The sequence below is a fragment of the Nicotiana attenuata genome, unplaced genomic scaffold, assembly GCF_001879085.1.
Source record: "Nicotiana attenuata strain UT unplaced genomic scaffold, NIATTr2, whole genome shotgun sequence".
NCBI lineage: Eukaryota > Viridiplantae > Streptophyta > Magnoliopsida > Solanales > Solanaceae > Nicotiana > Nicotiana attenuata.
Window position 1 is genome coordinate 98862 of NW_017671908.1, and position 25435 is coordinate 124296.

Below are 25435 nucleotides of genomic sequence, written 5' to 3' on the forward strand. Positions count from 1 at the left end.
CAGTTGAGTTAGTAAAAGAATCGTTAAAGCATGGTTTTTGAAAATAAAGTAGTGACAGTATCTTAACGAGATGCAGGACAAGTATTCAAAACAACACGATTCTGGGCAGATAATGGTATCCCAGTAGTTTGAAAACATAATAGAACAAGAATCAGAAAATCAGTGAGAGTAAATAGATGCACAATTTCAAGATTTGTTTCCAGATAGAGCGGGAGTTTTAAAAAAAAATAGAGTGAACTTCAGGGAGTCAAAGCAAGAATGGGAGCGGCATAGTTCAAAATTAAAAGAGGCTGATTAGTCCTAAACCGGTAAAAACATGGTTAATCAATTCTTATTAGGCCTAAAGTTTGCCTAGGCGTCCGTACGTATTGCTTAATCATCTTAAAGGGTGAACATGCATATTTGATTTCCAGTTTTAAAAGGGGTACCATACAGTTAACCGTACTTGTGTTATTAGATTAAGCATGCTAATGAGGCGTTTAACAATTACAACTTAGACAAGTATAAAACCCTAAACAACAGGATGTCTAATGCACATAGAAGTTCCTAAAACATGATTTCTAAATGCTAATGATTATGAGAATGCAGCAATAGCCTTATAACAGTTATTTGCTTGTTATTAACTGATCATGGTTACGAAATGAGTATAATAACAGGCTGAAAGTAAAGAACCTAGAGCAGGATCTCTAATGTATGAGATGCATGTCCTATACAGGTTATCTATTGCGCAAATAAGTAAATAAAATCCTATAAGCATGTTTTCTACCCATTACTTAAACTAAGCATGCATAGTCCCCCCCTCCCCCCCCCCCCTATATTCACTATCCAAACCCAAATCATTCGTTTACAAATTATTACAAACCAATGATAGCCGAATTACCGTAATAAAGAATAAAATAAGAAGTTATTCTATAGGGAGCCTTCAATCAGGCCCAATCTTCCAACCTCACTCCTTTCGAGTTTCACAGCCTTGACATGGTCAGGGTGCGGAAAAGCTCCCTAGGGCCCCCATTGGGTCCCTGGCCAATACCAGCACCCAAAGACTTACCAAATGTTGGACAAGCGCAGTTTGGAATTACCATCCTTGTGTGTCAAAGTTCAGTGAGTACTCAGGGGTACTCAAGGCAATGCTTACACGAAGGGGGTAGAACCTAATCTCTAAGAGTAGTGTGAAGTGCAGGAAGGAGAGGAAAGTTTGTAGTTTAAAGAGTTTAGAAAAAAGATGGAGAGTTGCACACAAGGATAATGGGCAAAGGAGACGAATAGGTCACATAAATATCACCAAGGGATACAGAGACTTATGCAAACTCACTAAGCATGAGTACACAAAATCAAAAGAGTTTTAAGAGACCTTGAAATAGTCGAATTTAGACACAAAAGTAAGTAGTAGTAGAATATAGTCATGACAGGTAAGATCAAGAGCAAACAGTGGTCATGATCATGCAAGTGTCAACAGGCAACCAAGGAGTCAATTACATGTTGCACAACAGAAGCATAGGTAGAAAACAATTAGGAATATAACACACTGAAGCAGTAATAACCACATTGGTTTGGAACTTTGAAATTAATCAGGACATACCGGCAACAAGAGAGCACAGCAGAATGCAAGAGCCAAATATGAGCACAATATTAGCCTTGGCTTTTCAGCCGGCTAATAATAGTCAGGAGCAGGGAGCAACAACAGAGCAAAAGAGAGAACTAGTACAAGAGAGAGAGAGAGAGAGAGAGCAATGTTTATTGCTGTGTGTGTTTGTGATATGCAATGTGTTGGTGTGTGTGATATGCGATGTGTTGGTGTGTGTGATATGCGATGTGTTGGTCTCTCATGCAAAAGAGAATGGGGGGTACTTATAGTACTGAAGACGAGCAAACAAACAAGGTAGCAATCCATAATTAAGGAACTGAGTATCAATCATAATCAAATCAGTATATGGACTCCCCTTTAATTAAGGAATCAAAGTCAAACGGTAATAAACAGTTATTTAAAAGGAAAGAAATCACAAAGCATGGTATGATCACATAAGGAAACAGAATAGTATAAGGTATACAATAAAGACTAGGTACATGATACTTAAATAGGAAAATATGTCAGACAAATCAATCAACATATTTGTGCACACATATAGGGCAAAATACTACTTTAATTCTGGAAAATAGTTTTCAAAATAATGAACGAGATTGAAAACCTAGGAGATCAGTATTAATTGAGGAAGGTATCCCACGGATTGAGAAAGCAATCCGGAATCAATACCAAACTATAAGGAAAATACACAAAATCACAATTTTTAAGGCAAGTATCACAGTCTTAAAGGGAGCTTGTAAGAATCAGTATAAAATTACCATGTAAACAGTCAGAGAAACCTTAAGCAAAGAACACAGAATGGCAGGGGGATTGAAACACTAGCAACAAAATTAAAGCAAAGAGCACGGAACTCAGAGAAGAATCCAGAAGAACACACAAACAAGCAAACACGACAATAATACAAATATAAACCCTAAAGCTAGGGCTTCATCAGACTTAAGCAAAAATGTTTAGAAATAGTACTAAGAATCATGACTTAGTACTCAAAATCAGAAGATAAAGTATTTTCGAAAAAGGGTTAAGAAACCCTAGTTTCAAAAGGGAACAAAAACGTTTAAAACTTGAACAATCGTAAAGATCGAGTAGAGAGTAGTGCAAAACATAAAGGTATGAATTGAAAATCGTTAAAAATACAGAGATTTAAGAGGTTTGTGTCGAAGTTAGGGTTTCATAGGAAACCAGTGAGAGAAGTAAGAGAAACCTGGCTGTGAAACTTAGGAATAATGGTGTTTATAGCACCATCGAACCAAAACCCAACGGAGAAAGGCCGGAAACAAACCCAGGCAAAGCTTCAGTGACCGTCTTGCATGGTGGAGACTCTTGGGGTCTCAGGGACGGAGGGAACCGGTGAGATAAGGCTTCAAGGCGGCTGGTGGTTGAAAGAGGCGAGGCTGGAGGTGGCCGGAGAGATGGTGAAGGCCATCGGAGAAGAAGAACCAGAAGGTTCTAGAGAGAAGGAGGAGAGGAAGAGACGGATAGAGAGAGAGAGAGACCGGTCACAAAAAGTGAGGGGTCAGGGGGTAGATGAGAGTTTAATTAAGGAAAAGGGATCCGGGCCGTTGATCTTATTTGATCAACGGCTCAGATTAGTTCGGAGTTGGGCCGGGTTAGTTTAGGGATTGGGCTGGGGCGAATTTGGTTGGGTTTTGGGTCAATTGGGTTTAATTAAATCTGATGGGGTGGGGTTAAATTGGGGCTAAAATTGAAACAATAATGGGCTATGTGTTATATAGCCAATTTCCCCCTTTTATTTTATATAAAATAGTTAAAATGATTTTAAAAATAAATTTAAAGCACTAAACTAATTAATAATATATAAATATTAATCTAGAAATACTGGAAATGATTTTATAATTGTAAAAATGCTGTTAATCGTAAAAATAGGTTATAATTGCAATTATATGCAATTAGCTTTCAAAAAATACCAAAATAAAATTTGTAAAAAAATATGCAAAAAATCACCTTAAATTATACTTTGGTGTAAAATATGAGAAAAGGNTATTCTCGTTTTAGCTCCTCAATTTGGTCTAGAAGATTTTTTTCAGCTTCACACAACTCATTATTAAATTGTTGGCCGTTACACGCATCAACCTTTGCACTCAAATCTGCATCTAAGTTATGTACAACCAAGCCAAAATTATCAATTTTATGTGCAAGTTCATCTCTCTCCTTAGACCAATCATTTACCAACGTTGTTAGAAGACAACGTCGTTCCTCATATTCCCTTAATCGTGAATATTCTTCCCAATACCAACCCTTACTCCCATATTCAAATTTAGACCTCCCGGAGTTCAGGTGATGACAAGCCCAAAAAGACGGGCTATAAAAGTCTTCCGTCATCAATAACCTTACCTCCGAATATTTCATCCCCAGATGTCATGCTGAGAAAACTAGAAACACACTAAGAGAAAAATCAAATAGTTATAAAAATAAAATATTTACAAAAAGAGAAGGAAAAAAAAACCTGTAAAGATACAAGTAAAAGTCTAATCTAGAAAAATAGTTAATTTCTAAGTCCCCGGCAACGGCGCCAAAAACTTGTTGCGGCCAAACGCACTCGCAAGTATACGCGGTCGTCAAGTAATAATGTGACTAAAAGTCGGATGTCGATCCCACGAGGACTTGTGATTAACTATTAACTAAATTAGACGATCCTAATTATCTAAACAAGAATTAAACCTAGAAGTATTTCATTCTATAATAATTAAATAAAGAAATATAAATAATGAAATTTAAACAGAGGAAGATCAGATTTTTATGATATCAATGTAATGAAAACGATCTAGGGTTATGGGCTATCTAACAATCCTATTGTATTCTTCAATTGAATTGACTAACTAATTTATCGAGTTCATTGGTTGACAGGGTTAATATTGCTCATAAGAATCTGTCGAGTTCTTACTCGCCTATTCAAGCTAACCTAACTCCTATATGTCTATGGAATTAGAACTAACAAGAACGCATTTATAATTCCTGTAAATTAACCAAGCAAGGCAATTAGGTATATGTCTATCCTAACCGCGAATCTGTTCCCCGATGCCCGGGTTCAAGAACTTGCTCTACTAAATCCTATATGCAATCTAGAATTCCCACTTTTGAGTTCAATTCAAGATTCGTAGATAGTATTCAATTAGTGATCAAGCAATCAAATAATTAAGTGCAGGATTATATACATAAACCAATATGATAAACTAAGAAATCAAAATCAATATCCGAATAACAATAGTCATGAAAGAACCACAACCCTAGAATGTGAAGTTTAGCTCCACATAGACATGGTAGCCAAACAACAAATCATACAAAGAAACGTAAAAATTACTAAGTTTGGTGGAAGAAAAGGTGAAACCGATTAATTCCGGCCTCCACGGCGGCTCTGTGTCAAAAGTATGTCCAACTCCCTCAAAATACCATTTTTCCATGTATATATACCAAGTAGGGTTGGGCCCTAACAATTATACCTTCTCCAATGTGAAAAAGGACAATTTTCCCGAGTTTGACTAGCGCGGCCGCGCTCGTGACCGCGCTAGTGGCCCAGTATTCTGCCTGACGAGCGCGGCCAGAGCGCGGTCGCGCTATTGACGCTCACTTTTCACCCTGTTTCGTTTAGAAATTGGAAAAACGTGAAACACGAAAGTTGTAGCCCTTTGAGTTAGCTTTCCAACCATATATTGTGGAGCCCAAATGGAATTCTGAGCAAAAGGTTATGTGTATTTTACTAGACAGTGCGCAATATGCCTACTCGAGTCTTCGTTTGTTCTTAACTATCAAAGTTGACCCCTAACACGATACCGGCTTAATTCCTTGGGCTTTTACTCACACTTCAAAGCTCCAAATCACTTGATTTCATACCATAACATCTATATAGCTCGGAATCACTCCTACAAGGCATAATACACACCGTTAGTGCAAAACACTAGTAATTAAAGCGCAAACTCAACTAAAGTGCAGTAAATTAGAGTGTAATAATCGACTAAAATACGTAATTATAGCCTATCATCAAAACATAATGTCAATGTGGCTAAGAATTGTAAATGGCTACCTATTGTACTTACATAATCCCTATTATCAATCTTGAGTAGTAGACTCAAAATTGATATCACATATTGTACTATGGAATGGCTAAAAAACTAAAAATTACAAAAATGGCCATATTTTCAACTTCTGCTCGCATGCATGTCATGTTGGCTATGTATTCTGAAAATTCTAGGCCTTGTGATGATTGTAGCTGTTGATTGATCCCTGTCATTGTTGAAAATCTGCAACTAGCTAGAGCTTCCAGAAGTATTGAACTCCTAGTAACTGAGCTGTTGTGCTTCCAAATTTCACAGATGTTCTTTGTGTTTGGAATCCAGATCGTCCCTATCTTGTATTCATTGTTTGCCGTAGCTGAAGTATCTGTTATGTAACTCCTTGTTGTCCCATTGTCATAGCCCATAGAAGCGAAGTACACACTCTCGACCATAGATACCTGGGAATTATGTTGGACTTGGTCTGCTGTGACCAAAATTGCAGTTTGGACCCTGCCCTTATGTGTAAACTTCCTTCAGGATTATCTTGCCTGCGTATCAATAATGCTGTATGTGTATAGCATCGGTATGTTTGCCATCCTGTGATTCTTGTGTAGTCCCTTTGGTCAAATAGTCGTACCCATCTAAAGTTAGAGCGTGACTGTGTCTGGTATCCTGTTGTATCCATGTTATCTTGTATTTTGCAATCTGTTGCTGAGCATGTTACATTCTTTATCAATAAGGTGCCTTGATCATGAGAAACATGCCAAAGCTCCTCAATAAGCACATAGTAGCCCAGTTTTTTATTGTGTAAATCCCATGCCATGCTTATGCCCATCCTTGCTTCCCTCCCATTGGAATGAGTACATAGTACTAAAACCACCAAATGAGAGTTATTCAAAAGATGGGGCATGACCACAGTAGCGTTTCCTGCAAAAAAGAAAACTAGGTTAGCAATAAACAAATTCACCATACTCTCCTCCACATGGATTTGAGTATGATGAGCGTGTGGCATCCCAGAATTTCCCCTGCTCCTGCTACTCCTTTCCTCCTCCTCTCCTAGGTTCTTGCAACCTTTACTCTGATGTATGGGCATTGTAATTTATCGCTATTCACGATTTTCCATTAAAAATCCAAAATTGCACTTAAAATTCGCCCGTGGCGCCCACGTCTCGGAACCCGACAAAAATTACAGAATATGAACACCCATCCAACCACGAGTCCAACCTTACAAATTTCACCAAATTCTGACATCAACTCAACCCTCAAATCTTCAATTAAAGTCTTAGAAGATTTCTACCATTTTCAACCCAATCTTTGTCCATTTGAACTCAAAAATCTTCAAACAAACCTTAGTTGTATATACATATTTTCATAATACTCTTACACCAAAGAATCATACTTCTCGTGACCTATTTTTAATAAAAATCCCGAAATTGAAATTATAGGGTATGGAAGCTTACCTCTTTGATGAAGAACTTGTGGTTGGGTTCTTTGATTCTTGAAAATTGATGCAAGATTGGATGATTTGAATATTGGGTTCCTCCTCCTCTCTCTAAAATTCTCTCACCTCACTCTAGAATGCTCAGAAAATCACCCCAAAATGAACCCCAAAGCCAATTTATCAAAATGGGTTCGGGATATGAAAATATGAAGATTAAGCCTCCGAAACAAGGTCTGCAATCGCATAATAGGCCGCAAAATGGGTATGCCGGCCGCAAACCCATCGCATAACTCGGTGCCCAAAATTGGGCAGTTTTGGTCCATTCTGTAGCCTGTTTTGCGGTCGCATATCAAGTAAGCGGACCGCATAATTGGTATGCGATCGCATAAAATTCCCCATAGGATCGCATTTTTCCAGCCTTTGCTAATTTGGTCATAACTTTGTGTAGGAATGTCCAAATGACGAACGGTTTGAAGCGTTGGAAACTAGACTCAAAGATGTTTAATTTGACAGGCGGTGTACCACATAAAACCATATATATATGTAGATATGCTCGTCCAAAGAAGGGTCTTGTGCGCATTCTTTTGGAATTTTAGTCGACCATGTAGTTTTCCAACTTGGCTCAAACATAGGCCTTTCCTAAGGCCCCAAATAACTTATAATATGCCTCGTACACTTATTATCATATCCAATAGATATACATCATATTAATAGTCCTAATTTACACCCAAAATAATATAATTAGCATATGCCGACTTCGTATTAGCGCTTAATGAAACTAAGAACGTCCAACTTCTATATTCGATGCCGAAACCTATCAAATCAAGTCCGATTGACCTCAAATTTTGCACACAAGTCATAAATAATATAATGGAGCTATTTCAATTTTTGGAATCGGATTTTGATCCCGATATCAAAATGTCAACTTCCCGGTCAACCTTCCAAACTCAAATTTTCTATTTTTAGCCATTTCAAGCCTAATTAAACTACAAACTTCCAAATAATTTTTCGAACATGCTCCTAATTCCAAAATCACCATAAGGAGCTATTGGAATCATAAAAATTCTATTCCGGGATTGTTTACACATAAGTCAACATCCGATCAACCTTTAAACTTAAGCTTTAAAACTTTAAATTTCATTCTTCCAACTAACTTCGAAATACCTGAAAACCAAATCCATTCACACATGTCATAATACATCATAAGAAGATATTTAAGACTTCAAATAGTTGAAAGGAATGTAATGGTCCAAAATGACCGGTTGAATCGTTACATTCTCCCCCACTTAAACATATGTTCGTCCTCGAACGTGCTAAGAGTTGTTCCAAAAGCCATCAAACCGCCGTGTAGCCTTACCAGGCACATACCTGAGGTGATCCCATGTCACCCTATCTTATATAGGTCTGATAACACCATATAACTAAATTTCTTAATTCAACCTGGCCTATAAGCCTTAGAATCCAATTTCCATCATCCAGAATTTTCTTTAAGATCAAATCTCGCTCTACAAGATGTATAAGTCTGAACAAGTTGTACCAAGTCGTAACCATAACTCCAATACTCAAACTCAAATACCACATAACTCAATGCTCATAGCAATTATTTCAATTCACAATAGCTTCCCAAATTACCCGATACCTATATTAAACTCCATATTAAACAACACCTCATTACAAAACCTTCGTATATTGTCGGTAATGAAAAGAACACGTGGAATTACCTAACCCCAATTAGATCAACAAATCATGGAGCTCTTTCGTTTCAACCAGAACCATAATCAATTTCTAAGACAACTTTTGATATCATATTCCAAAATATTTCGTGATCAAATTCGATAGTACACTCTAGGTCTGATGACCTTATATTATCGAACACAACTACTCCAGATATTCCGATGTAATCCTGCCTTTCCGGCACATAACATTATTTAAAACCAACTCCTCAAACTCCATGAGAAGAACATATTTGTGTTCATGTGAACAATTTCCTCAAATTGCTCTGTAGAAGAAGGAAACAAATAATAAGATAAACGATCAAGGAATCACAAATTCCACATGTTGCACGGATAACTCATGTGCTAATAATAATACTCGCACGGTATAGTCCTAGACCTCTAGTCCAAACATATTATGTGGGAGCATTTAAACAGGTATACACGTATATGATGAATGAGATAAGATTCTCATGCTCTTGGACTGGTATAAATGTCATGCTAAAGTGTAGGCATGTAGAAAGTATGCCATTGTAGCTCGTAACAAAAATCTTTCATCACCGAGGCATTTATCAAGTTACTTCAGGGATTTTCGAAGTGCGGTGGCCAAGACCCAGATTGATTATCTACTTCTCCGAAAATGTGATAGAGGCTTATGCATGGATTGCAAGGTCATCCCGAGTGAGAATCTTACGACCCAACATATGCTTTTGATTATGGACTTAGAGATCAGGTGGACGAGGAAGAAGAGGGCTATGTCTGGTATACCTAGGGTTAGGTGGGGTGCATTGACTAAGGACAAGGCCCAGGAGTTGGGGGAGAAGTTGCTGGCTGTGGGGGCCTAGAGGAGTAGCGGGGATGCGAGTTATATGTGGTCTATGACAGCAAATTGCATTAGAGAGGCGGCGAGAGAGATGTTAGGGGTCTCAAAGGGTTTTTCTGGTGGCCATAAAGGGGACTGGTGGTGAAACGAAGAGGTTCAGAGGAAAGTGGAAGGCAAGAAAGCGGCATATTTGAAGCTAGTAGAGAGTATCGACGAGGGGCAGAAGAGTGCTAACAGGGAGGGGTATAAGAAGGCTAGGAAGGAGGCGAAATTAGCGGTTACTGCGGCTAAGACCGCCGCGTTTAGTCGTCTATACGAAGAAATTGGGGATAAAGGTGGGGACAGGAAGTTGTACAGACTAGCGAAGGTGAAGGAGCGGAAGGCACGGGATCTGGACCAAGTGAGACGCATAAAATATGAGGAGGGAAGAGTTTTATTGGAGGGGGCACAGATTAGGCAGAGATGGCAGTCTTACTTTCATAGGCTCTTGAATGAAGAGGGAGATAGGGGCATTGTGCTGGGGGAGTTGGAGCACTCGGAGCGGCAGCGAAATTTTGGGTACTGTAGACGTATACGAGTGGGGTAGGTTGTAGGGGCTATGCACAGGATGAGTAGGGGTAGAGCGACGGGGCCGGACGAGATCCAGGTGGAATTCTGGAAGAGCGTGGGTAAGGAGGGCTTAGAATGGCTTGCTGGGTTGTTTAACATCATTTTTAGGACGAAGAAGATGCCCGAAGAATGGAGGCGGAGTACGATGATCCCGCTATACAAGAATAAGGGGAATGTCCAAAACCGCAACAACTATAGGGGTATCAAGTTGTTAAGCCATACGATGAAAGTGTGGGAGAGAATTAGGAATGAAGTTATTCGAGACAAGGTGGGAGTGGCCCCTGTGGAGGAAAAGATGCGTGAGGCAAGGTTGAGATGGTTCGGGCATGTTAAGAGGAGAAGCGTAGATGCCCCTGTCAGGAGATGTGAAAGGTTGGCCTTAGGAGGTGTGAGGAGAGGTAGATGTAGGCCAAAGAAGTCTTGGGGAGAGGTGATCAGGCGGGACATAGCGCTACTTGAGCTAATCGAGGACATGACTCTAGATAGAAGGGTGTGGAGGTTGAAGATTAGGGTAGAAGGTTAGTAGGTAGTCATGCATCTCCCTTTGTCTTCTCTAGCTCGATAGTATTAGCGCTAGTTCAATACCCTTTTTCTCCTTAGCTTTCTATATTCGCATGTCTCGTTTCGTTCTTACTTGCCATTGTTAATTCCGTAGTTTGTTAGCAGTACTTCGTTCATATTCTCGTCTGCTGCCTTGGAATTAGTTTTCTAAATATGTTATCTCGCTGCTACTTGTTATCAGTACCCCTTTCATATTATCTATTGCTATCTCCGATTTAGTTTTCTAATTATTGATTTGTTATTACTTGCTACCACGCCTTCTTTAGCCGAGGGTCTATCGAAAACAGTCTCTCTGCCCTTCCAGGGTAGGGGTAAGGCTGCATACATCCTACCCTCCCCAGACCCCACTTGTGGGACCACACTAGGTTGTTGTTGTTGTATGTAGCCTCAATCATGTCTCAAATAGCTCACACAATGTTATAGATATGAGAAACATTATAGCTTAAAGCTCAATAGTTGATTCCAGGCTTATTATAGCCCAAACGCAATATGACCATGGATAAATAGCCCTCTAGAAAGTCCTTAATGACTTAACCATAACACATACTATTATCTAATTAACTTGGCCACACTTTCATAGTCTGCTGCCCCGAAACAATATGCTCTTGAGAACTTCCAGTCCCAAATTCATAGAACACATGAACCACCATAACTGATCACAACTCCAACACTCGAATGACTAAAACATTCCTCATGCATGATCATCCCACTAGGAATACTTCCATAATTCTTCTGTTCCACATAATAATGATTCGAATATCAGCAGCCTATAAACTAGGTGAGTACCGCAATACCAATGAACATCCATAAGTAAAAACACAATACACCTTCTGAGATGCGCATCATTCTCAGGAATTACCGAACAGTTAATAACACTCATCTAAATATCTGAAATGGGCCATGATGTCCAAAATTCGTGATATTCCATTCAAGGCTGAACTATCACCTTGTACATACAATTCTTAATCCCACATGTCATACCGCCTCTATTAGACCACCAAACAAAAATTATGAGAATTTCATATCAACTCTGAGTCACAGGGGAATGCATACTCGATTAGTTAGAAATCTTCCATCTACTCCCTTCCAGGAGGAAATCACAATACACAACATGTTCCTCACAGCGGTAGAAAATATCCAGCTCAAACCATAGTAGAAACCATCAAGAACACTTTGAAATATGTTTGCCAATAACCAAGATATTAGAACTGTATTCCTCTAACTTGAACAAGTCACGTGGGTCGCAAATCCCATGAATGTTTCCACCAAAACCTCTGTAGAGTCTCACCACATCATAAGTATAGCGATAACCGATCATACCCATTATCTTGTTGATCCAACTTAGTAGCAAGCTATTCCATTTCTTTGATTCCCTTTTGGATTACGCTCGAATTGACACTCCTACTTAACATGCACCAAGAATGTTACCCGAAGCTCACTACCAGAGATCCCACCATAAAACCACATGACCCTAAGGTTCATAAGCCACTGTATTCTTCTTAAGCATCCCTCCAAAATACCAACTCTGAAAGTACCTTAAAACCAATCTTTTACCTCCTTTATACTGGAGTACAGAATCCGTAGTCATAGAGAATTACCGCAAGTCTCGCTACCATCCAATGTAAATAATTGATTCTAGCGGTATACAAATTCGAAAAAATTTCAATTGCTACATATACATTTCTGAATCCATAAGAATTCTTTGAAGAGTCATCTACTCTGCTCAAATCTAAATTGCACTGCCTAAACAAGCCAAATGACACATGTCCCATTAGCACAACAACACTCAAGGGAGTAACCCTGCCTTAACACCACTAGTCGCATTCACGTTCCATGCGCACTACATTCTTCACAATTAATAACTTAATCATCCTATGATCTTAATATACTCATAAAGCGCAATATAACCCGTATTCAGGAATTTCATTATTCTAGTCTTCCCCGATCTCAACCTCTGCCAGTCATAACTAACCTAGAAGCATTTTTCGAACCAAAACCTAAATTTAACATATAACCATGAAATCAAATTGCCGATAGAGGACTCCCCCACTTGGCTCAAAGACATAGATAAGAAAATTCAACAATTTACAATACACCTATCCAGTTACTGCCATAACACTGTAGTGCAATTTGACTATATTCTTCCCAAGCTCATGCAACACAACTTATATGGTTCCTCAATCCGTCTACTAAACTCGCCTTCACTCTCGTGACGATCAGGTCAACTTTCTTGACTAATTTCAATTCAAATCTCAATACATCTACCCTACGGGCAGAAAATAATATTCTCCGCCCAACATTGTAACGATCACACCTCTGTAGTTTATTCCGCAAATGATAACTCGCCTGCTTAGCCTCAATCTGGCATTTTTCTATACTCTTTTCACAAACACAATTACTACGCAATCATTTAATGTCCCTGAGTCTGAACACATTTACAATTCATGAGAATCTAATTTGTTCCACACGTACACCACGTGAAAGATCCTTCAATACACCCATAACTCAAGACGATAAGTCAATCAAGACATTTCAATCAACTCTTTTCATCACACTCCAACCATTTGAACACATCCCGTATTCACCTCATACTCATCATATAGCCATTTAACCGCTCATCGAGCCACAATTTCAACTCGTAAGAACACTACCGGACACATAAGTCCAATGCACAAGTTTTCACAACTGAAACTACCGAGCCTAAGCCACGGTCTACACCTGGCCTCAAGTCTCCTAGACTGGCCCATCACTAGTACACTAATCACCTTTCGTGTATCATTCATGGTACCCCAAACTGTCAAAAGCTGTTACCGAGCGCTCATGGGCGCACACGAATACGTGGAAGGAATTTAAGAAATTACGCTTCAAGTTTAATCAATGTCGCACGATAAGAATTCAAGAATTTGGAATTTCCTAAAGGTTATGCATCCTCTCGAAGATAAGTACAGACGTCTCCGTACCGATCCGCAAGACTCTACTAAACCTGCTCATGACTCGTAAGACCTATGTAACCTAGGCTCTGATACCAACTTGTCACGACCCTAAAACTGACCCGGTCGTGATGGCGCCTATCGTGAAACTAGGCCAGCCGATACAATTCCCAAGTCAAACCATTATTCTATAAAAGTCATTTTTATTAACATGAAACCTTATAATATAAGTCTAATAATCAGTGCGGAAAACATAACACAAGCCCGACATTGAGGTGTCACTAGTCATGAGCATCTACTACCACTATCTGAAAATATGAGACCAACATGGCCGGGAAAATCAATGAATACAACTAAGGAAGAATGTAGAGGGAGGAAAGCAGGGATGCGATCCCTAGGCGGCTACCTTGCGAACTCCGATGAACCTGCCACTAAGTAAATCAGAAATACCTTAATCCGCACACAAGGTGCAGGGAGTAATGTGAGTATGCCAACTCAGTAAGTAATAAAAGTAAATAAAGACTGAGCATTAAGAAAACACATAGTCCACGTCATAACGCCACAGTGAGTACCGTATATTTCCAAAACAGTACAGAAATCAATTATCTTGTAAATCAAGTTCAGTTTCAGCAAAACCTTTTCTTTTGAAAAGAAAACTTCTTTCAATAGTTTCAAACGAGTGATAAAATAGTGAGTAAAAATGATAGAAACGTAAACAGCCCCTCGGGCAAAAACATGTACCATAAACTGCCCCTCGGGCATAATATCAACAGAACTAGCCCCTCGGGCTACCTAACAATCACTCGTAATCAGCCTCTCGGGCATAACATGAATCAAGAACCGCCCCTCGGGCATAACATGGATCAAGAACAGCCCCTCGGGCGAAACATGGATCAAGAACAGCCCTTCGAGCAATATATCATATCATTTTCAGCCCCTCGAGCTAACATCATATCACTCACTCAGGGTACCCGCGCTCACTGGGGGTGTACAGAATCCAGAGGGGCTCCTACAGTCCAAGCGCTACAATCTGCACGGACAACTCACGTGCTATCATATACCTGCACTCACTGGGGGTGTGCAGACTCCTAGAGGGGCTCCTACAGCCCAAGCGCTAAACAAGCCATCTCGTGGCATAAATCAGTCAGGCCCTCGGCCTCATAATAACAACAAGCCACCTAGTGGAATAAATCAATCAGGCCATCGGCCTCACAATATCATGAATCAGTAACAACCTGTTGCGGCGTGAAGCTCGATCCCATAGTATCCTCACAACACAGGCCCTCGACCTAACTCAGTCAGAAATCTCTCATGCCACTCGGGCAAACAGTAAAATAGGATGCTCAGCCCAAAATATCATTTAAAGTATCAAAACAGAATAAATACGGCTGAGTTATGAAATCAGTAAAATACAGCATGACTGAGTACAGATAGTAAGTCAAAACAGTAAGGAATAGTCGTAAAAAGCCCCTAAGGGTCCAAAAACAGTTGGCACGAGGCCCAAATATGGCATCCAGCCTAAAACATAGTAATACTCTCCAAAACACATTGATATCAAACACATTTCAATCAAATATGCGACTTAATAGTCCTACGGGATGGACCAAGTCAATTTCCCCAACGGTGCACGACCCCACGCTCGTCATCTAACGTGTGTGTCACCTCAAAGTAGCACAACGATGTCAAACCCGGGGTTTGATACCCTCAGGACAATATTTACAATAATTACTTACCTCAATCCGAGCAAAATCCTACTCCACAATGCCTTTGCCTCTCAAATCGACCTCCGAATGCCTCGAATCTAGCCACAATAATTCGCTTCAGTCAATAAAAATTATAGGAATTAATTCCATGTGAAATTCTACATATTTCATTTAGATTCCGAAATTGCACTCAAAATTCGCCCATGGGACCCACGTCTCGGAACCCGACAAAATCACGGAATATGAACACCCATCCAACCACGAGTCCAACCATAAAAATTTCACCAAATTCCGACATCAACTCGACCCTCAAATCTTCAACCCAATCTTTGTCCATGTGAACTCAACAATCTTCAAACAAACCTTAGTTGTATATACATATTTTCATAATACTCTTACACCCAAGAATCATACTTCTCGTGACCTATTTTTAATCAATATCCTGAAATTGATAATATAGGGTATGGAAGCTTACCTCTTTGATGAAGAACTTGTGATTGGGTTCTTTGATTCTTGAAGATTGATGCAAGATTGGATGATTTGAATGTTGGGTTCCTCCNTTGGATGATTTGAATATTGGGTTCCTCCTCCTCTCTCTAAAATTCTCTCACCTCACTCTAGAATGCTCAGAAAATCACCCCAAAATGAACCCCAAAGCCAATTTATCAAAATGGGTTCGGGATATGAAAATATGAAGATTAAGCCTCCGAAACAAGGTCTGCAATCGCATAATAGGCCGCAAAATGGGTATGCCGGCCGCAAACCCATCGCATAACTCGGTGCCCAAAATTGGGCAGTTTTGGTCCATTCTGTAGCCTGTTTTGCGGTCGCATATCAAGTAAGCGGACCGCATAATTGGTATGCGATCGCATAAAATTCCCCATAGGATCGCATTTTTCCAGCCTTTGCTAATTTGGTCATAACTTTGTGTAGGAATGTCCAAATGACGAACGGTTTGAAGCGTTGGAAACTAGACTCAAAGATGTTTAATTTGACAGGCGGTGTACCACATAAAACCATATATATATGTAGATATGCTCGTCCAAAGAAGGGTCTTGTGCGCATTCTTTTGGAATTTTAGTCGATCATGTAGTTTTCCAACTTGGCTCAAACTTAGGCATTTCCTAAGGCCCCAAATAACTTATAATATGCCTCGTATACTTATTATCATATCCAATAGATATACATCATATTAATAGTCCTAATTTACACCCAAAATAATATAATTAGCACATGCCGACATCGTATTAGCGCTTAATGAAACTAAGAACTTCCAACTTCTATATTCGATGCCGAAACCTATCAAATCAAGTCCGATTGACCTCAAATTTTGCACACAAGTCATAAATAATATAATGGAGCTATTTCAATTTTTGGAAACGGATTTTGATCCCGATATCAAAACTTCAACTCCCGGGTCAACCTTCCAAACTCAAATTTTCTATTTTTTAGCCATTTCAAGCCTAATTAAACTACAGACTTCCAAATAATTTTTCGAACATGCTCCTAAGTCCAAAATCACCATACGGAGCTATTGGGTTCATCAAAATTCTATTCCGAGGTCGTTTACACATAAGTCAACATCCGATCAATCTTTAAACTTAAGCTTTAAAACTTTAAATTTCATTCTTTCAACTAACTTCGAAATACCTGAAAAACCAAATCTGACGATTACATCATAAGAAGATATTTAAGACTTCAAATAGTTGAAAGGAGTGTAAATGTCCTAAATGACCGGTTGGGTCGTTACAATGTTGTAGTGAGACTGTTTTTACAAGACCATTATTTATTTAGGTCACTATGCTTATGTTGAAGCCTTCTTGCTTATTTCCTCAGCTAGTCTTTCGTTGCAGCGTTTAGGGAAGGCCCTATGAATTTTGTAAAGATGCGAGCTTATTACATTGTATACCCCATAGAACTTCTGATGTTCTTACTCGCCTATCATTATCCTTACTTACTTACCTCTGCGCCTTTGTGCTCGTAGGGTTGCTTCTGAATTGAAATTTTAGTTGTCTCCCTAGTGGCACTCTCTTTTATTTTCGTAACACTTATACTGTACCTTTTACTACCCTAACTCATATCTGAATATCTCTTAAGGATTACGATGTCGTATCTGAGGGACTGAATTTCCTATGCTGGGTTTCACTACGTTTATCTTGCATGATCTACTGATTTATCTGAGACCTCTTATCTATCCATAACAAAGCTCTTTCTGAATCAATACTAACTACTCGTCAGTCCATGCTTATATTTATATTCTGTGTAACCTCTCTTGGGTTATGTCTTGTGTCTTAACTTACCTTTTGCACTGGCTCCTAATGTATCAAGTGTTCATTCGCACCTATTTATCAATAACATCTGGTATGGGAACCCTTACTGGCTCTCCCGACATCATGCTTGAATAATGTTCAGGAGTCGTAACATATCTATTGGAGATGAGTAAATGCAATCTCATTCCTTTCGCCTTTTTACCGCATTCTTTCTTTACTATTGCGTAGTTACATGAACTGCATAACTCCAACTTACTACCATATCACATCGTCTTCCCCTATTTAGGGGAGTACTAGCATTTAGTGCTATGAAAATTTACCTATATATGGTTTACCTCTTCATCTTTTGCGTCTTTTCACGTCTTCACTGACTCTTACTCGCCTTGCGGTGACCCTTCTCTACCAAGGATAACTGAATTCCTTACGCACGAAGGTGACACCTAGTGTAGCTGGCACACTTAGTCCCTTAAGCTTAACTTTGCTCAAAGTTTTTGCTTTGGCGGAGTGTCTTCCTGAATGACCTTTAAAGGTTATTCTTATGTTGTCCATTTTATTATTGCTGGAATGTGATCTTTGAAATTCTCACGATGATGACTATTATCAAATCCTTCAGTCCCTAAATCATGTTCGTATTTATCTTGTTTACTAGCCCATACTAATATTTATTATTCCCAGGGTCTAACTTAGCTTGTTGGTAATCACGTGGGAGTCACCAACTTATACTCTCTTATTGTCTCAAGACCTATCACCTCTTGTCTTTTCCTTCACTTTCCTATAGACTCTGTAATATTGTCATATTTTGATTTACCATTATCACCCATTTATCATACCTTACTCGTAATTCCTCATTTACTCTTCTTGTTCTACTGCTAATATTTCTGTCTATCACATTATGCTGAAAACTTCAACAAAATATTATTTCACTTTTAGCTCCCCTGGTTTATTCCACCATTTCGGGTTACTCTAACCCCAGCTGGATCCTGATATCCCATAATTCTCTTAAACTATATCTGTTAGCTTCCACTGGGCATAACTGAGATGGGTGTGGCCAATTGTACATACTTCTGTTACTGTTGATGGTAACTCAGATACTTATATTTCTTTGCCTGAATTTTAAAAACTGATAATCTTCACTAACTGGGTACCTCGTACCCTCCTTCACCTTGCTTCAATTACATGTTGAAACTTAAACTTTCACCTTATGATACTCCCATGGCCCAATATTCACGGGGTGTATTTGATATTCCCATCTTAGGGTCTTAAGCTGGAAATTTGCACATCTGGTATGCACGATCTGATGGGGCCTCAAATAGGGCCACGTCGTCAATAACTCTCTCTCTCTCTCTCTCTCTCTCTCTCTCTCTCTCTCTCTCTCTCTCTCTATTAGTGCCCTTACTTGTATCTATATTAGATATCTAGATAGCTGTAATTTTTTTCTAATTGAAAATATCTCTATACCATCAACAAACATAAGTCTTGGCTCGAACTCTTATGACTCAACTCTATAGCACGATTTGGTTTTGAAAGAAGGGTAACAGACTCTTAAATGCCTTGTAGCTTCCTATTTATATAATGTGGTGCACAACACATCTATAAACAAGGCTCTACAAGACACGGCTTGTATACTCCCTAGGATAGAACTGCTCTGATACCAAGTTTGTCATGCCCCGAACCTGACAAGGCGTGGCCGGCACTTGGTGCCATACTCGGCCAGAGCGTACCACTCTGTAATTGTAAAAATTGGAGGGATAACCCTCAACTTAGGACGATGAGGCCATATTCTGAATCATATGAAATATCATCTCTCTTATCTGAGGGGTAAACGTACCCAAAAACTCAATATATATAACTGAGGCAGGTTGATGAGGCCGCCATGAATCATCTACTAATATATAAACTATACAAGACTTGTCTACAAGCCTTTAGAGATAACTGAACTGTACCATAGTCGGGAAAGGGTCTCGACCTACCCATCAAACCCGTATATATAAAATGGACTCCAAGGTCTAGACCTGGTAACTCCGAGGAAGTGGAGCTTACCAACCAAGCTGATGTTTGACTCTGCCTGCTCGGAGGGTCTGTCCAACTGTCATTCAGGACCTGCATGCATGAAATATAGTTTCCCCGACAAAAGGGACGTTAGTGCGAAATAATGTACCGAGTATGTAAGGCAACGGAATAACTGAAAGCTGAAACTGAACTGATAATATAATAACTGAAACTAATTGGGAGTCAAAGATGATCTGAAGATATGCTTACCTGTTGATACTAACTCAACTCTCTCAATATAGTAAGTAAAATAGTTGTCCGGCCTTATAAGGCTCGGTATGTGTAACTGCTCTGCCGTAGTAGGCTCGCTTATAGGGGCTCGACCATACTAGGCACTGTATCTCGGCCATTCTAGGCTCTCTCATAGGCACTCGACCACAGTAGAATCGGTATATAACTTACCATATGATCAGAGGTTTCCCAATAAGGGACTGCCCATCGATTATAGCTCGATGGTGGTGAAAATATTATAATACTGTATATATATAGACTCTCTACTATCTTAGCTGAAAGAAGACAAAACTAAACTGAATATGAAGTCCCGATAAGGGAGAATGGTATAACTTATGAGACTAGAAAAATGTACATAAATTCAGGAATATGAACTTCTCTTTATGTATCGTTATCAAACACATGTAGTTACAGGATCATGCCAAATGAAGGAAAGGTTTAGCCTTAATATATCTTATCACAATATGTCCAATAACCACGTTAAACTCATCTTGTTGAACCTTAATCTACAACAATGATAACAATAATATCATCAAGTTATGGAAGGTGCAACTATCACACAACGAACGACAAGCTGATTTTGTAACAAAACGGGCAGCATCTCCCCTATAATTTCCTTCCCCCTAATTCGTGATAACACCAACAACGCAAGAACACAACAATAAAAGCATACATATATCATTATCCAACCTTATATCCATCACAAAATATCACAACACAGCCCAACATACCCCTATCACTCCATACACAAAACGACAACCATAGTAGTATCAAACAACCCAAAAATGTAACGATGATGACCAGCCAACCACCCTGCCATTATGTGGTCTTTTTCCACACCCTTAATCCTCCAAAACTCCACAAAAACCGCAGCTAAATAGACAACCCAACAGAAACATGAAACAGCCCACAAAATAGTCTACTACAAGTTGAACAACTCGAACTCACAGCTTCCAATCACCTTCCCGTGAGTTCATATAATTATTAAATGAATTTGTCTACTTTAACAGCAGAAAAATGGATGAAAACGGGTAGTATACTTATCATATTTGGTGAACGTCTCAGCTCCTATCTTGATTCTTCAACCCTTAGGTTTTTCTCCAACTAGAACTTGAAAAGAAGAGAAAATTATTGAAGGTTTTGTGTTGAATTTTTGGGAGGATTTTGCTGGGGTGTACATCTGATTTTTTTGATCTATCATGAGTGTAATATCTGAAGGAAATAAGCCCTTAAACGGGCACTTTGTTCGACCTTGGAGCTTTTAGTTGAGGCCTCTCTTTTGGAAAGTAGGTGATGCACCTACTTGTCACCTACCAGTCTACGCAGTCTCGCAAAAATGTGAATATCTCTCTATTCCTATGTCATATCAATGAATGGTTTACTCCGTTGGATACTAGACTCATAGATCTTCAATTTGTAGGTAGATCATCTTGTAATTCCATGTACACTGGGAGAAACGCTCAGATACATTTGACCTAATTTTCAGCATATTTATGAATGTAACTTGTGATGACCTTTGCCAACTTTTATTCCACAACTCGCTTGAATTCAAAATGTAATATCAACTATCATAAAACTAACATAAATCATAACATAATCTCCTTATCATGTTAAGCACCCTAATATCACCCCAAAAGTACATGTTATAACATTCCCAACTTGTCGATATTCAACAAAATTTATTTTCTTCAATTTATTTAGCTTCTAAGCCTTTCAACCATCTTGGTACTTATTATACATGATCTTAAATATATGTAATCTCCAAGGTAACATGATTAAATTACGTTATGTGCTTTCAAAGATGATCTCATTTGTGAGCCTAGATCAATTACTTACGACGTACTCTCACATACGAAAATATGGGGTGTAACAAAATTGTGGGGTTTTTGGTAGAAAACCTAGAATTTGGTATTTTGGATTTTGACCACGAAATTGGGCATGAAATTGAGAATAAACTATGTATTTGAGTTCAAAAGGTTATGATTAAAGTTTATCTTCGAATATTTTCGGAATTCGGGCACGTGGGCCCGAGGGCGATTTTATCGACTTTTCAAGCGGAGTTGGGAATTGTTGTAAATAGGATTGTAAAGAGTATTTGAGTATATATTAATGGGTTTGCACAATTATTGACTAGTTTTGGAGTGTTGGGCATCGGTTTGAGTCGTCGGAAGGGCTTGGGAGCCGGTTATGGAATTTCGGAGCGAGGTAAATATCCTTTCTAACCTTGTAAGACGGAATTAACCTCATAGCTGAACTAAATTATTGTGTGCTTCTATTGTAGGGGCTACGTACGCACTATGTGACGAGAGTCCTTACGTAGTTACTAGCTATGCCTATGTCCGGGTAGTTTTAGGCTTACATCATGCCTTGTTGATATTGTTATTGACTTATGTTTATTGTTTGCCTTGAGAGGGATCGAGATTGAGTTTGCTTATTAAATGTTTTGAAAGGAGTTGAAATTAAAGAATTTAAGATTTAAAAGGTTCCGTTTGAACTTCGTAATTTCGAAAGGAATTGAGGAATATTGTAATAGCTTAAGAAATCTATATATAATCCCATCGCATGTATGTTTCGCGAGCGGGGTAATATCCTTAAAAAGGTACTAGCTGAATTTCCCTTATTTTGAAAAGAATCAAGAAAGAGACATGATTTTAAATGTTAAATTTATATTTGACAGTGTCGCATGTATGAATCGCGAGCGGGTATTTCCTTCTACTACTCTTATGAGATTGGGCCGTTCACCTCGGCAGGATTTATGTACCACACTCTCATGGGAGTGGGTTGTTCTCCTTGGCAAGTTAATAGATGCAACTATGGTTTACGTTGTTCGACCCTCAGCAGTGCACAATTTACTTTTATGTTGGATCGGACCGTACACCTTAGCATTTCTTATATATATTATCATCATGGAATCGTGCGTAAAGAAGCCAGTGTATCTGAGGGATTTTTCCCTGATTTGAATCATGACAACTTCTTTGATGAAATCCACTATATATATATATATATATATATATATATGCCCCTGTTACGGAGGGAACTTGCTAGTTGAGAGCTTGAGTAAAATTATGAACAGGGAAATTGTACCATATATTTATACTTGTTTGTTTCATATATTTACTTTGTCTCGTATTTATTCAATTCTTTAGTGTACCTGATATTATTGGACCACTAGTAAGTGTCGAAGTCGACCCCTCGTCACTACTTCTTCGAGGTTAGACTGGATACTTGTTGCGTATGCGTTGTTGCCATACTCATGCTACACTTGCTGTACATTTTGTTGTACGGGAACATGTGTGTTCAGTGGCCTTGTGGGTGCAGCGACGTGGTTGATACGGGGACTTAGGTGAGTTGCATCTTATGAGACGATCCGCAGCCAGCAGAGTCTCCTTCAGATTACTTGTATTTTATTTTCTGTCCAAATTTGTATTCCGGATAGTTATTGTATTGTATTTTAAATTTCTAGTAAATGCTTATGCACTTGTGACACCGGGTTCTGGGTGGATTATGGGATATTCAGTATTAAGATTTGAAAATATTATTAAATATTTCTGCAAAGTTCATCTTTTTTACTAGTTAAATTGAAGGAAATTTATGATTTTAAAATATAAAAATGAAAATTTAATTAACTATTTAGTATTGGCTTACCTGACAGAGGTTTCCGGCGCCATCATGACCTTTAATGGATTTGAGTCGTGACAATCCTAATGCACTAAAAACTGTTTGAAATAGCTTTGTAATGATGTTACTAAACTTTCATCTCCTCTTGCAAACAACAGAAGGTCATCAGTAAAGCTTAAATGTGTTATCCCCGGTCTTGCACATCTTGGATGATACTTGAACTTTTTATCCTATTTAAGGCCATTCAAATTCCTACTCAGGTACTCCATAGAAATGACAAAGAGAAAAAGGAAAATGGGGTCACCTTGCCTTAAACATTTGGCAGCAGAGAAAGGCACAGTGTTTCCCCATTTACCATGATAGTATAGCTGACAATTTTGACATATTGCATGATCCAAGAAATGTATCTAACTGGAAAACCTAGCTCCTCCATAACCTGCTCCAAGAAGAGCCACTCAACAGAATCATATGCCTTCTGCAAGTTTAATCATGACTGTATCCGAAATGTTCTTCCTGGTATACCCTTTGAATAATTCACATGCCAGTATAATATTATCATCAATGCTTTTTCTTGGGATAAATCATGTTTGTGCTTCAGAAATCACATGAGATATAACCTTCTGCAGCCTAGCAGCCAATACCTTAGAGATGATCTTATAGAGTACTGAGAAATAAGCAATTGGTCTATATTCTTTCACTGTGCTAGGATTTGCAACCTTAAGAATCAAAGTAATCATTATGCAGTTAGTAGGAGCATACATCTTCCTAGATATGAAGAATTCTATAACTACATCACTTATATACATCAATACCTGGTGGTTTATCATCACCAATCGATGCTACAACTTTAGTAATCTCTTCCTCAGTCACTGGTTTATATAACATTGTTCTATGTAGCTGATTCAATTTAGGTCCATTCCTCATTGTAAGTTTGTCTATTGCTGGAAGTGCTTGGGCAGATGTTACCATCAGCCCCTTATAGAAATATAGAATCTCCTTTTTAATGTCCTCAGGATCGACAGAGTTTGTCCAGTCAAGGAATTAAGTTCCACTATTTGCTTTTTATTTTGTATCTCCTTCACCACTACAGAGAAGTACTTGGTATTAACATCACCAAGTTTGATCCAGGTTGCTCTTGCCTTCTGTTGCATTGCACTCTCTTCAATGAGAGTCATTTCTCTAGATTCAGAATGGTTTCTTTTCCCAACTTTAATAGATCATTTGTGCACTGACTGATTATCTTCTGCTAGATTTGTTGTAGATCCATTCTTACATTCTCAATTTTTCTAGTAATACCCATAAATTCCGCCTTATTTAGCTGTCTTAACGACACATTCAATGCTTTCATCTTGTTCCACACATTTTGCATTTTATAACCCTTCTGAGGTTGTTCCCAAATTGTGGTAACTATGTCAAAGAAAGATGTATGTTCAGTCCATACATTGAAGAATCTGATGGGATTTTCATATTCCTTTGTATCTGTTGTAAATTGAGTAACATTGGGGAGTGATCAGAAATATTTGGCACATCATACTCAGTGATAACACTACCCCATTGCATCATCTATTCAAAATTACCCAAGCTTCTATCCAGTCTACAACATATTCTATCTGTCTCCAGTTGACTGTTGGTCCTTGTATAATATGCTCATTTCCATGGTTTCAGCATAGGTCACAAGGTTACCCATTATTGTATCATTTGAAGTTAGCAAAACACTGAAATCTCTATTAATAAGCCAAGGTTTAGAGATACCCTGAGCTACTTCCTGTAATGCACTCTACAAAGGCTTCCTTTGGTCAATGGTGTTAAATCCATCGACCACAGTTAGAAAACAGTCCACCAAGCTCTTAATGCCTCTAACATGACAATGAATGAACTGACTGTCTAACCTGAGGT

General features: G+C 38.7%; 1 protein-coding gene across 1 annotated transcript; it reads right to left on the reverse strand.

The window, feature by feature from the left end:
* Nucleotides 1-23769: 23769 nt before the first annotated feature.
* On the reverse strand, nt 23770-24508 carry LOC109210838. Its single transcript, XM_019374309.1, has 4 exons — nt 24344-24508; nt 24157-24255; nt 23952-24014; nt 23770-23907 (listed from the first exon to the last, which is right to left on the reverse strand). The coding sequence occupies exons 1-4, from the start codon at nt 24506-24508 to the stop codon at nt 23770-23772; spliced, it is 465 nt and encodes a 154-aa protein (XP_019229854.1).
* Nucleotides 24509-25435: the final 927 nt, after the last annotated feature.